General features: G+C 31.7%; 1 protein-coding gene across 1 annotated transcript; it reads right to left on the bottom strand.

Annotated features, from left to right (window-relative positions):
• Positions 1 to 8,753: 8,753 nt before the first annotated feature.
• On the bottom strand, positions 8,754 to 9,533 carry LOC134697841 (E3 ubiquitin-protein ligase TRIM36-like). Its single transcript, XM_063560128.1, has one exon. The coding sequence runs from the start codon at positions 9,531 to 9,533 to the stop codon at positions 8,754 to 8,756; it is 780 nt and encodes a 259-aa protein (XP_063416198.1).
• Positions 9,534 to 15,586: the final 6,053 nt, after the last annotated feature.

Below are 15,586 nucleotides of genomic sequence, written 5' to 3'. Positions count from 1 at the left end.
CGTTTCGTTGTCATCTTCATAGAGAAAACTACTTCAGAACCAAACTTTTGTCTTCTCACATCTAGCCTTTCAATGATTCATTTAGTAAATCTAACACAATATCTACTCTTGAATACTTATCGATGCAAGATTTTATTTAAGGCCGTATGACAATTGCAAAATCATCCAATATTGTTTCCCTACAAGGTGGCCTGGAATTAAACATTACTGCTCTATCAACGATAAATGCGTCAGAATTTGGATCTGCAAATTGCAAAATGTTTCAAGTTTATCCATTTGCACCGATTTAATACCACTGTTTGAAATGACATCCGAAGACAAAATCGGAGGAGCAGTTTGTCTTTATGGATTAAGAAATATTCCAAATCAATTTGTCCACTGCGACAAGAAATGAAAGTCTAGAAAAGATATCTTAGGTTCTTTAGCTTTGTTTTTTACAAAAACGTTTACAGTTTTATTTTACCGACATGATAGGAAATTGTTCTTTTTAATCTGATTATAAGAAATCGGTTCTCCTTCGTTTTGTATTTGCTTCAAACGATCTTCAAATTATTTGCCTTTGATCTTTTTAAAGAAATTCTTTTGTTTCCATAAGTCGTTCATCTTTTATAGAATGCATCAAACCACTATATCTTGCCAATTTATCTGATTGTCTACTGACTTCTGGTCTAGCTACCGTCAATACGTCTAAATAAGGTCTTTTGTTAAACCTATGACAACACATCGACCTTTACAATTGCATTATTCTGTTTTTGTCTGATCAATTGTGTTATAAGAAAAATATTTTCTGGTCATCGCACCATATTCACAAGAAGATCTTGTTTTCTAATTGAACTCCAGGAATTGAACTGTGGTAGAGATGACTATATTTTCGTACACCAGTCTATCAAATCATTGAACGTCACAGAGTTATGACATGATTATAATTTATTTGTTTAGCTTTCTTAAGCCGATATATACCAATCAAGCTAAAACACATAAAACACATAGAGTTATCTTATGCGCGTGTCTAGTCGTAGGTACATTTGAACATACATACAAGAATATGCCGTTCTAGGTGTTGCAATAATGGTTTTAGTGAGGACATATGTCAATCTACTTTCACGTAAAATATCACCCAGAATTTTATACCAAGTCATTTCAATGTGAAATCCACATCGCATGACAATAAACTTATCTTCTCTGTACAAATCAGGCAATTCCCACTGAATATCCATTACCAAAAGTGGCTGATCTGCCGATACTATTGATGTTTTTCTCGTCTTATCCATCAAATACCTGATCATTGCAACTGACTGGCATCATAGATTTTACACTAACTTGCTTTTTAGAGTAATGAGATGAACTATGATTTATACCAGTTTGCCCTGGTAGTGCAAACAAATCCATCATTGGTACAAGAAAAGCAAAATGAGTATGTTAATTTTGATGTATGCCTTTTTGTGATTCTTCGTTACATTTGTTGTTTTTATAGTGATATTAAGATGATAACACAATAATGACTGCTGTACCCCTATTTTTGACATTTTTACTCTTTGAGTATGTTTGTTTTGTTCATACATCGTTGACAATGTAATGGAATTTGATGCGTCTGTCATACAAGTGAGAGGTTTAGCTAGCTATAAAACCAGGTTCAATCCACCATTTTCTACATTAGAAAATGCCTGTACCAAGTCAGGAATATGACAGTTGTTATCCATTCGTTTGATGTGTTTGGACTTTTGATTTTGCCTTTTGATTTTGGATTTTCCTTTTGAATTTTCCTCGGAGTTCGGTATTTTTGTGTTTTTACTTTTCATTATGTCTATGAATAGTTTGCGCATGCGCAAAATTGTTAAATCATGTGTGTCATAATCTTGAAAAATGTTATAAAACCAAATCATAATATCATTGAAAATCCCAAATCACTTATTTTAGAGTAAATAGTTAAAATATTTTTTAATGAATTTTGTTACATTTTCGCGCATGCGCAAACCCTGCATGTGTCAAATACTCATGTCTAGTGAATTATTCAAATGTAAGGAAGGTAGCTACCAAACCTGACAGCTGTTTTTCACTAAAAGAAGGTAAACGAAGAGTTTTCCAGTATTTTCAAACGGAAAAAACAGTCATTTTAGAAATCGGCGGTGGCCATCTTGAAAAAATGATTTGTTTTAATGGCCAGCAGTTGTTTCTTTAAAAGTATATAATAATGATGCTTTGTGGTAATTTTCATGCTTGTGTCATCATTTGCACAATTCCCTCTATTTTGCCTGCTAATATCTTCCACTAATAAAAAAAAGTATAAATCTAATTGAAAGTTAAAGTGCCCATGAATTTCATGATCATGCACGAGTGATTCTATTCATAAAAAGTGTCCGTGTAACAACTAAAAATAGTCCGTGTATCATCTTACAAGGGTTTGTGTAACAACTGTTTATGTACTGTTTTTCTATAGCTCAGTTGGGGCAAAGTCCTATAACAATATTGGGTTTGGTAAACAAGTCGAAATCCCGATTTTCACCAAATACAATGTACACCCAAAATATTTTGGATACTGATTTTGAAGTTTTTTTGATCAGTTTCTATCAATCTATAATTTTACTTGGCGACATTCCGTATTCATGACAAGTTTATAACCCTAAGCTCATCAACGGTCACAACAGGTGTCATAATTTGTTGTTACATGTAATCAGATTACCTGATCGTATGTTTGTTCTATTTATTCCTCTCAGTTGTTGAAAATGAAGAATAAGATTATGACCATTGGAACTGATATAATCCAGTAAGAGTTTCAAAATATAAATGAGCAAAACATGTTCATGAATAATCACTTACTGTGTTTCTAAATTTTTGTTTTTTTCTTGAAGTTTAGCATTTTCATCCTCTATCTTCTGTAGTTTTTGTTCAAGCACATTCCTCTCTCCTGCTAGACTAATGAAATATATCAATATTAAATCATCAATTTTCAATAAAATAATCAACTTAGAGCGTATATCATGTATATTTTAATGCTTTTCACTTTGAATAACACAGTTCATCAGAGTAGTATGCATTAATATATAATTAACAAGAGAATAACAGGACTAATTGAGGACCTCCTGGAAAAGGATATTAAAAAGAAACATCTCATTACTGAACCAAAAACACATTCGGACTGCTTATAATCTCCTTCCCTTTCATGAATTTGACCTACCGAATTAGACTATTTACCGGATTTGTAATCACATAAGCAACACGACGGGTGCCGCATGTGGAGCAGGATCTGCTTACCCTTCCGGAGCACCTGAGATCACCCCTATTTTTTGTAGGGGTTCGTGTTGTTTATTCTTTAGTTTTCTATGTTGTGTCATGTGTACTATTGTTTTTCTGTTTCTCTTTTTTCATTTTTAGCCAAGGCGTTGTCAGTTGTTTTAGATTTACGAGTTTGACTGTCCCTTTGGTATCTTTCGTCCCTCTTTTAGCTCTTTATAAATTTGTAAACATCTTCTGAATCAGACTCGTTATGTGCGTATTGTTATGTGTTTACTTTTCTAAATTGGCTAGAAGTATAGGGGAGGGTTGAGATCTCATTAACCTGTTTAACCCTGCCGAATTGTTGCGCCTGTCCCCAGTCAGGGGCCTCTGACCTTTGTTAGTCTTGTATTATTTTTATTTTAGTTTCTTGTGTACAATTTGGAAATTAGTAAGGCGTTCGTTATCACTGAACTAGTATATATCTGTTTATGGGCCAGTTGAAAGACGCCACCGGGTGCGAGAATTTCTCGCAACATTAAAGACCTGCTCCTGACCTTCTGGTGTTTTTTCTATGGTCGGGTTGTTGTCTCGTTGACACATTCCCCATTTTCATTCTCAATTTTATCAGGCGCTACTGGAATGTTGTTTTAATACTTGTCTTAGTGACCAGTTTGTTGGAAAAGGAAACTATAGTGAAAAGAAGATAGTTTTATACAGTCATAAATTTCTTTTGTAATCCCAACAATACATGGATACCACTTCGTAATCTTACTTGGTCAATCTTTTTCGAATTCATACCTGTCGTCTTTCAATTCATTTCTCTCTGCTTTGTATCGTTTCATATGCTTTTCTTCACTTTTACAATCAGGACGTTCATCTGTATTTCTGTTATAATAAAAATTAATTTTATGAAGCATAGATGTTTTTCATTTAAAGGAGAGGTGGGTATGTATAAGTAATTACAGTTACCATGATTATACAAAGAATTCTTCTACTTACACTTGCTGTTTTACAAGCTTAGAGCCTAATAGTTTTTTCTTCTGCATGTTAAAGGCCTCATGTGGCTTTGAGATGGAAAAGCGCAATAAACGCCCTGTTGCTTTGCTTTTTGCTGTGCTGTACTGATTTTGTGTCATGAATGGATACCCCAAAATCTTTTGTTTTTATTCATTAAATGCTGATACAACTGAATATCACTTAACTACCATAGTTGTTCCTTAAAGGTGAACATATCCTATGTAAAAGAGGGACGAAAGATACCAGAGGGACAGTCAACTATGTAAACAATGCAAACATTTCAAACACATTAGACTTTAACTAAAGGGTGGCAATGAGAAGAGCTAATGTTCATATAACTTCTGACCAAATATCATTAATAACAATAAACATTATGGTTTACCCAGAAAAAGTTTCGAAATCAATAGACTATAACTGATAGGTTGGATCGAAACAATTTTATGGAGATGTGCCAGTGCTCATACAACTGCATACCAAATATGTTAAACTCATTCATAAATTGTTCCAGTTAAACAAACCTAATTACAAACTTTGTCATTTAAACTAAGCAATAGTTTCAAAGTCAACAAACCATTACTAAAGGATTGGGCTATATGCATATAATCTCCTTCATGTCCCTTGAATAAGAAGTACCCGTAAATACAACTGTATACAATATTATCATTGAGACATTGATTTCTCATAAGGAATCCAAATTATTAATGCATAGGCAGCTACTGCTTATGTTAGTTAATGCTTAAAACAGTATGATTTAGTCTCCCCTCTGCAAATTTGTTGAGGAAAAAAACGATTTTACGTGTCACAAAAACAAATTATTATTACTTGTTCATTTCTTGATACAAACAAAGCAATGCAATTGTTCTTAGCTATATAGTCTACCAATTGTCATGAGTCTAGTGTTCAAAAGGAACCATGCAATTAAGAGCCTTATGAAATCATTATTTAAAAATTCGTAACGGTTCCACGGAACCCAGTGTCTCGACTACTTTGGTTGTAAATTTCAGGCTCAACAAAAAAGAGGGAAAAAATCAATAATAATATTCCGCTTGATACTATCTTTTGATTGTAAGAAGTTTTTGTCCAAGTTAGGTAAAACTACGGGATAGTTTATGAATCTAATAAATGTTTTAAAATACTTAACTGCAGACTGGATGTTAACTGGAAGAAAACTAAGTCCATTTATAAGTAAAATACAGATACACAGGTACAAAATATTAACAAAACTTCCTTCTAGAGACTAGCTTTTGATCATAAACAAGCTTCTGTCCAAGTTTGGTACAAATTAAAAATAGAATAAGAAAGTTATCAATTTTTTTTTTAAATTTAACCACAGAGTAAATGTGTTGTTATTAGGCAGAAAATCTAAGTCCATTTAAAGTTAAATACGGAAAAAATGGATTTACCGTTCAACAAAATTTACTTCCGGATACTATATTATGTTCATAAACAAGCTTTTGTCCAAGTTTGGTACAAAACAAGGATAGTTTAAGAAAGTTATTAAAATTTGAAAAACCTTTAACCACAGAGTGAATGTAATGTTTTCATGCAGAAAAAGTAAGTACATTGAAATACGTAAAATACGGAAAAAATGGAATTCTATTTTTACAAAATTTACTTCTGGATACTATCTTATGATTATAAACAAGCTTCAGTCCAAGTTTGGTAGAAATTCAGTATGGTTTAAGAATTCAAAAACTTTAACCACAGAGTGAATATTTGAGGACGCCGACGAAATGTAGGATCGCTTAGTCTCGCTTTTTCGACTAAAGTCGAAGGCTCGACAAAAATGATTCTAATGAATTAATCTTCAAACCATGACATAATGGAATGGTAGCCAACAACTATTTTTTAAATGGAAGCCGACAAACATATTTAATCGCGTTCGACACATTTAAAAAGGATGGCTTCAACTTCACCATATTGAACTGTCGATTTGATAGCGTTCTTGTAAGCAGAAACCCAATGAGTAGCAACCATGTATTAAGTAAATCATGATAGAAAATACAAAACCGGGGATATCGTATCAATCGGGATATATATACTCCGTATGTATACACTTCTGGAATGTTGCTACATAGAAATATAAAATTCACCATTGGAAAGTTGAAATCATCTCTGTTGTCCTAAAGTTTTGATTTCGTCCGACTCTTGTTGTCGATTTAAAAATACAAGTCAAAACTTAGTTTTACCTGTTGTATCTTTTAATGATATAAAAACACACGTGAAAAAACAACATGTGAAAAGAAATCAACAAATGTTTTGTCATTAAAGTCATAAGAAACCTCAAATTAAAAAATGAATGCATATGGGTTTTTTTCATTATAAAACTTATGTAAATATACTTTTTTTCTGAAGAAAATTCTTTAAATTGATCTTTTTTAGAAGAAGTTTACTTAATTTTAATTGCTTCTTTCCAGGAAGCAATTCCCCAAAATATTTTCCATATGCAAAGTGACCTCATTGTGACCTATCTCGTAAAAATCCGATGATCGCAATACGCATGGAATTCGTTAAAATAAACTTTTATCTGATTGTACATGTTAAACACGTGCTCAAAATCCATGGGTTTTTTGTTGATTTGTTGACAAACAGGTGACAATCGTTAAACTTCGGCTTCAAAACACAAACTTTAATTACCTGCCATATTTTTACAACAACACTGACCGATTGAAGAACAATTGACGATTATACGAAATTTCTGCAAACAAATGATAAACTCGTGCACAGAAGACTATTAAGTGTATAATGTTTGTATGCATTGGTTCAAGAATTGGAATAACAATATTTTTTCACCGGTCACTCGTTTATTTTGACTTTAAGTAATATGGTTAATTTTATAACAACCTTTATTTGTATTTTATTTTTTCTTCAATTGATATTTCTTTTTTAAATACATTGCTTAGTACCCCGCTAGAATAGATGTACATATGTTGAGAAATATATCTTAATATTTATACCTAATTATGAAAGCAATACAGATTATTTTGCATTAGTCATGATAATTATGAATATCTGTACAGTAAATTATTATTTTGAATATGCACATAATAGGTCTTTACTAATTTAAGAAATTACTAGCACACGTCCGCGAAATCACGGTAATTTTGAGCTTGATTTTAAGTATGTAAACTGTTGTAGAATGAATTTTTGTAAAACAAATATTGGTCTGGAGAATTTCAGAAAAGATATCAAAAACCCTCTCCTATTTTCCAAAGTACGTTATTTGTTTCCTTTCTGTTAAGTTCCATTACTTTAACTTTTCTGGACTCAGACCGAAACAATCCTCCCCTTTTGCTACAATGCATTTTTTAGTAAAAGTCAAATTTAATTACAAAATTTGCACCATTTCAAACATGAAATAAATATAACTGATTATACACCATTATTATTCTTATAAAATATGCTTCTTAGACGATTCATCAGTGGTTTTCTTTCTTTGGAGAGCCCTATTAACATGCCAATGGTAGGATTTAAATCTTGAATAGATGACTAAGGCTAATTGCTACCTTTCTTTCATTTTGGCCAAATCACTACAATCACTGGCTTTTAACAAGAAATTTTTTCCACATGAGTTTCTTATTTCAAAATATATGCAGCGGATATGACCCTCAAAAATAGTAAACATTTCAAAGAAAACAGTAGCCATAATACTTAGGAAACATTACCCCTTATAATAATTGAAACTATATTCCAAGGCCAAGAACAAAGGGAATTAATTTTGGTCTGTATAATATGAAAATATATTATAAATAAAGTGTATTTGCTATTAACTATAAATTCAAAGTCTCTTCTCCCTGGCGATCACTGTTATAATAATATAGAGAGTCTCTATATATTATAGCTGTATAGTCATAGTACACATTTAGATAAACGCAAAAATAATAATCATATGCAAGTTTAAAACTGGTAGTTTTGTCGATGACTTAAAAGTCGGTCTGATGACGAACACAAAATCCGGATGCCTTTTTTTTTTGTTTTTCTTCCAAAATAACTCAATCTGAATAATCATAAGAATGGTTGACAAATGCAAAAATGCATGGTTTCTATAGGACACAGAGGCATGATGATTAATTTATTCTGGAAGGTAGAGAAACGACACACAAAATGAGGTCTTCTCGTGTAATTGTATAGACCGCAACTTAAAAAAATCATCAATATATAATTATGTTAGATATTCAGAATTGTGAACCGTTCAACGTAGAGGAATGAAAACTCAAAATGTCACTATATATGTAGCCATGCATTTACATGGACAATGTGTGACACAATTACGGTACTTGTATGAACCACAGTGGTTTACATTGTTTCAAGAAAATGAATATTTACACTGCGACATATAGTTTTAAATTTTACTAAATGTAGCTCTTTCGGTAATCAATTTTCATGAGGAAAGCCTCAACTATAAGATATGTTAAAGCTTGGAATGTATAAGTCCTTAAATTTAGGAGGATTATATGATAACGTTAAAAACAGACACTGTTCCTATGTATATTTTTATAACACTTAACTCATTGTTTGACTTACTGAAATGTTAAATCTCCGAATAAGTTGTCTATGTCTGTGTCTGAAAGCTTTTTGTTAGTGTATGACACCGAAGGTCTAGGCGTATCAAGCGACTGCTTTAACACTGTCTGGTCAACATCAGTTTTGAGGTGTTTCAACTTCTTAACCAATAGTACATCTGACTTTGTTTCCATTTCTGTAATGTTCTTTTGCCATTGTTGACAGTTTTCTAAAATATCAAGGTACACTTTAGTAGCTGTAGACATACTTCCTAATGCTTTCTGTGTCTCATCTTGTACTAGCTTAACAAAACTATGTACTTTTTTATCAATCAATTCCTTATAGTAATTCCCTTCCTCAGTAATGGTTTTGTTGACTGTTTTGGTTTTCTGATGGTAAGTTTTTGTGTCTTCCTCAATTTTGCCTATGCATGAAGTGGATGTTGTTATCGTTGATTCAATGATCTTGACCAATTCAAGTTTTAGTTTTACAGCAGATTTAGTAAGGTCGGTCAACAAATGACCTTGATGTGTATGTACGGAACACGAGCTACAGACAGGAGTTTCACAATCATGACAGTAGAATGAGAAACGTTCTTCGTGTTCTATACAAAGCCGTTTTTCTTCCTTGTTGATATTTTTTCCACTAAAAAACGTATGCTTTTTACTTATCTTTGTTCGTAAATGTGATGACTTACAATTTCCGCAAAATAACTGATCACACTGCTGACAGTAATAATCACCCGGTCCGCCAATGCAGATTTCACACAAACAAGTCGAATCAGCCGATTGTGCCATTTTTTAATTTCGTTTGTCTTATATACATGAAATCCTTTCTTACATTTTTTGGCTTATTCGTTTAACTTTAAAGTTTAATCCGGTAGCATAACCGGTTACCGAATTAAAATGTAATGAAAGTAATATTTATGATAAAATTAATGGGGAAAAAAATTCATGCCTTGGTTATTAATTAAACTAATGATGTTCAGACAATTAACTGCCTGTTAATTTAATTAACCTTTTTAATTACTAGTTTATAGATAAACAAAGCATGAAATTAAATCTAAAAACCAATGAAATTCAATTTATAATAAAGATTGTCTTGAGTGCATACATCATCACTTTCTTTATTCTAATATTTGAATATCGATGTAATTAATATCATTGTATATTTGTTTGTTACGGTTTTGAAATTATTTATTGATAATAATGTGTGAACCTTCTATTATCAGACTTTACAAGGATTAACAATCGAATCTGGTCTTGGACGATTGACAAATATATTGACATTTTATCTGTACTGACTAAATTACAGGTACGTTTACCTTGACTGTTTACACATATTTATTACATGAATGATTGCCAAATATTTTATCTTCACATATTGATTTGTTTAAACTAGTTACCTGGTAGTTTGTTGTTGTTTTGTTTTTTGTTTTGTTTTTGGTTTTGTTTGTTGTTTTTTTGGAGGGGGTCTAGATATTTCTTACACATGAATTTAATTGGAATAATATAAATGAATCATCTGCATATAGTTATTACTGGATTAACACATTTATTACTCTCAATGCTTCTTCGAGATTATAAAAGTAACACAATGTAGTATGATTTCCAATGAGAACTGTCCACAAATGACCATGATTACCAAATTAAACAGTAATTAACAAACAAAAGGCCTTCAACAATGAGAAAAACACATCTCACATTGTTCGATAGTCAATATAAAAGGGTATTATTATAATTTGCAGTTACAATATTTTGCAGTTTCACAAAAATATGTTTTTAAAAAAAATATTGAAATTGCTGATCGAAACTTAGCCATGTAATAATCATGTTGTGTTAACTCATATTTTATTGTTAATACTTACATAATCTGTATGAGTATGTTGTAAAGCCGCTCAGAGTATTTTTTGATATTATGCAATGCGCTGTCACTGCATAATAACTAGGAAAGGCAACAAAAAAATATGTTTTCTGCACTTCAGATATGTATCGTCATGGTTTTTTTTAAGTTTTAAAACAGAACTCGATGCGATTAAGAGGGTAAACTTTCAATGATTTGGTTATTAAGTTTTTGGCGTATTGCTGATATCGACATTTCCATTTCTTTATTCAGCATAAAGTCGATACTGAAAGGTTGCATTTTTAGAACTGATACAAAGGATTTCAATCAAAGGTAACAATCAACAATTAATTTGCATATGTTGACCACTACGTGCGTTGATACTAAACTAGGATTGAAAGTAAATACTGTAGCAAATACAAATTGTTTGTAAAACAATTATGGTCATATAACATGTAAAATACAGAGTGCAGTAGTTGAAACACAAAATATCCCCGTTTACAATAATATAAACCTTTATAATTTTTCATTAAAAAGCTTTAGGATTACCTTTAGATAAAAAGTCAAACAAACATGTTGGTGATCTTCTGCTGATGGCTGTTCTATGGTCGGGTTGTCGTCTCTTTGACACATTCCGCATTTCTATTTTCAGTTTTATCATTAGAGATACCAGGATTGAAATTTTGTATTTGTGACAAATGTGGCCGCGCATTTCGTCTACAAAAGACTCATCATCTCGAATTTTAAAAAGTAAAAAGGCCAAATAAAGTACGAAGTTGGAGAGCATTGAGAACTAAAAATTCCTAAACGTTTTGTTAAATGCATCTACGGTAAATTTATTCCTGAGATAGAAAAGCCTTTACGTTAGTATTTCACCATGTGGCCTTTTGAAGACTAATCTTAAATTCAGGTAAAATAATTTTTCAAAGACTATGTAAATTTTTTTCAAAGACTATGTAAATTTTTAGCCGTGTTATATCAATGGAAATTCAACTCTTTAAACATTCGATTTTTTTTCCAATTTTGTCACCGCATTATATGTGTTTTACATATTGTCACCAATAAGTGATTTTTTTTTATTTGAAAAAAATATAATATATAATTAATTCTTGGTGGGTTAAGAGAAGTTAAGAGTTCGTCAGAACAAGTATACAGGTTGTAGACAGAGCCAATATATGTTTTATGAAAAAGGTCAAACAACATTTCAGTTTAAGAAAGAGTTTTTTAATGTACGAAAATTCAAAGTCATCTTAAGATGGCAAGCAGGTAAAGTTAAAAAAAAATGTTATATTTGATCATTTGATTTTTACCAATTAATTTATTTTATCTTTTTATAACAAAGTGTAGAAATTGCTTATTAAAGTTGACCAGGTTTTTTAAGATCACAGTGGGAATTCCAGATATGTTCATTAGAGTAACGAGAGTTAACAATCATGAAGCGTTCCAGAATCATTTTAAAGCAGTTTCTTCTTCTCTTTGATGATGGAAAATAGGTTTTCTCAAGAAAATACCAAAAACGATCGCAGAGGAATTGAAACGTACAAGTCAAGTTGGCACCTGGTTAAATTGGCAACTAGTCAAATCGGCACCTATTTGACGTCAATTCGGCATCCCATCATATTTGTTATAATATTTTCTATTCAATTAATTAATTACTGTTACCAAGTACATAGTGAATATGTTGTTGTGTATTTAGGTAAACAACGAAACGAAAGTGAATATGTTGTTGTGTATAAAGGTAAACAACGAAGCCCTTACCAAAGCTGTTGTTTTAACAGTCAGACAATTATTAAAATAAAATAAAATGGAAAACTATGAGTCCCTTTCAATAAATCAAACTTTCATGCCAAATAATTAGCAAATTTAAGGTGGGTTTTTTTCAGTAAAGTTTAAACAGCATTAAACCAACAATCCTTTAAAATGCTCAACTGGTTAAAATAATGCAGAAAAATATCCAATATCTCATGTATTAGTTCAAATAATTATGACGTCTGGCAAGGCTATTTTCTGTTCGTAGGAAGGCGTCACAGAAAAAAATTAACATAGCCTTGCGGTCATAGGAAGGTGTTCCAGAATAGAATTAAAAAAACCTTGCCAGACGTAATAATTATTTGGACTTCTCATATATATATATATATCATTAAAAATACACTAAAAAAGTTATTTAGTTGAGAAAAATAAATATATACAAAATGTACATGAACACCAAAAAGTTTGAAAGTTAGTATTTAACTCTTTTTGCTTAAATACTGAAAAAAAATTCTGGCAACCCCTTTCTTATTTTTACTCTTTTTGCTTAAAATACTGTTAAAAATATATATTTAACATGGGTGACGAATTGACTATATCAGGTGTCGATTTTAACCAGGTGCTGATTTGTCCAGGTGCCAATTTAACTAGGTGCCGGTTTGACTAGAATTCTTTGACAAATGTTTGAAATTATCTGCGTTTCATTAGACCTTTGATAACAGTAACAAAAAGATAATTTACTTAATATTTTGTGGGAGAAGGGGGTTCAGACTATGTGGTATCAGGTCTGTTTGCGCCCAATACATTTTCGAACCCTACACGTTCGCACATTCGCACCCAAGGTCCGTTCGCACTCTACTCATTCGCGCCCAATTTTAATTCAAATTCAAGTTGAATAATTGGAAAATCATGGTTGTTGTTTTAAATTGCTTTGGTGTAAATACTGAATGTATTTATAGCTTGGTATGAGTAAAACATTGAAGATGTTAAAGGAAAAACACAAAAGATAATTGTTTTTAACAGTTTGGTCCCTTTGATCTGAAACAACGAAACAATAAAACATAGAAACCAAAATATAGCAATCCACTAATATAACCAAAACATGATAAAATTTATTCAACACACAGAAAAAAACATAGTCAGAATCTCACTTCATTTTGAAACAAGTCAATGAAACAAAGTCATAGCAATACACTTACCAAAACATGATAAAGAGTTATTCAACACAAAATAAAACGTTGACAAAATACCACTTTATTTAGAAAGGATTATTATTATTTTTAACAATACGCTATCCAAAACATGATTAAGATTTATTCAACACATAAAAAAATGCTGTCTCACTTTATTTTGAGACAATGACAACAATTATACTTATAAGAAAACACTTGCTTACAGAGTTATTAAACACAAAACCAGTTAAGATTGGGTGCGAACATGTAGGGTGTGAAAGGGAAAGGGGGTGAACATGAGTGGGCGAAAACGTGAATGGAAGCGAACGGACCCGGATTCAGACTATGTACCAGTGAGAAATATACAAGCCTTTCTATGGTATTTATTTGTACAATTCAGGTAGTCTTGACCTATTCGTTTGTCTTAATCAAAGTGCTGGATAGCACCTCTGGAAAGTTTGCAACTGTAGCTGTGTATTATTCCAAAAAGGTTATGGACGTGTATTATTTCAAATATGTATTTCATCACAGCTTTAATGTTTTAAACGAAACCATTGTCTCGTCAGTAATCAAAAATCACTTTCTTTATGTTTATCATAAGAAGTTTTTTATATTTTCTATTGCTATCTTAAACTGTAGATCTAAAATACTGAAATATACAGAAAGCTCTGTTAATTTCTTTAAATACCCATGCTATGTCAACTTCAAAACTACCAAAATTTTTACCTGATCTGAATTATGGGGTAATAAGCATTTTGTATTCATTCTAATTACACAGTATTGCGCAATAGATTTGTAAGATCTTGACATTTGTTTTGTGTCAGAAACCTATTTATGTTATGTAAAAAAAAATGATCACAATCCAAATTTGGAGCTGTATCAAGCTTGAATGTTGTGTCCATACTTGTCACAACTGTTCAGGGTTCGACCTCTGCGGCCGTATTAATCTGTGTCCTGCGGAGCATTTGGTTCCATTTGTAACAAGGTACAACCCTAGAGCAGTAAAAATGACTCCACTAAAATTCAAACTTGATCTTGGTTTTATGGTTAAAAGTATTGTGTATAAGTTATTGGTTAGATAACTGAAACGAAAATATTCAGCAATTTTTAAATACAGTGTATGTATAGGGACATAACTCTTCAACGGTATAACTATCGCCACAAAAATTCAAACTCGATCAGTGTTTGTGGTAATGAGAATTGTGTATAAGTTTCATAACATTTGGTTCAGACAAACTAAAGTTAGAGAACAGAAACTAAAATTTCCAGCAACCTTTCTATTTGTTTAGTGGAATAAAACGTTAAAATGGTTAAAGTGGCGCAATTAAAACTCAAACTAGACTTGTGAATTGTGGTTATAAGCATTGCGTATAAGTTTCATACAGTTTGGTTCAGGGAAACTAAAGTAAGAGAACAGGATAAAACTCAACACGATCGGAGCAAAACAACAGCAGTATGACCACAAGAATAAAAAGTTTATATACACTAGATTCATAGAATCTTTGTTGTTAGTCATTAGTTTTATATATAACGGTAATCATTGCTTCTGTGTTTGGATGATAAAGCAATTGAATTTCTATTTATATAGGGCATGCTATGCCTTAAAACTTTTCCAGATGCACATTTTTGTCTGTAATCTATCAAAATTTTGAGGTGAAAATGCAGCGATTTTAGCCCAAAAGGGTACACATCATGAACCTTAATCATTTCTACAGCACTTGTCTTTATAATCCTGATATATGATATTCTACGAAGTAGATGGCATCATCATGCTGACTCCGTTGCTTTTAATACGGATGCTATATGATACGAATTTGCGATAATATACTAGAGGTGGTATTATGTAAGTTATTGGAAGAAGACTGAAGAAGAATTGATGTTGGGTCAGTTTGATCCACTTGAGCATGCTGCACGAGTGAAGGGCCTTATATCCACAATGGAATGTATTTAAAAAACGAAATTAAAAGTGTCAAACGGTACACTCGGACTTTTACCACGTTTACGTATGTACAAAGTAAACAGGTAAAAGTAGAGCGGAAAATGATCATTCATGAAATTTTCAGTTGTCACCTCACTTCACACACACA

Source organism: Mytilus trossulus, chromosome 14, assembly GCF_036588685.1.
Source record: "Mytilus trossulus isolate FHL-02 chromosome 14, PNRI_Mtr1.1.1.hap1, whole genome shotgun sequence".
In the NCBI taxonomy this organism is placed as follows: Eukaryota; Metazoa; Mollusca; class Bivalvia; order Mytilida; family Mytilidae; genus Mytilus; species Mytilus trossulus.
Note: the sequence above shows the minus strand (reverse complement) of the source record. Positions and strands in the feature narration are given on the sequence as shown.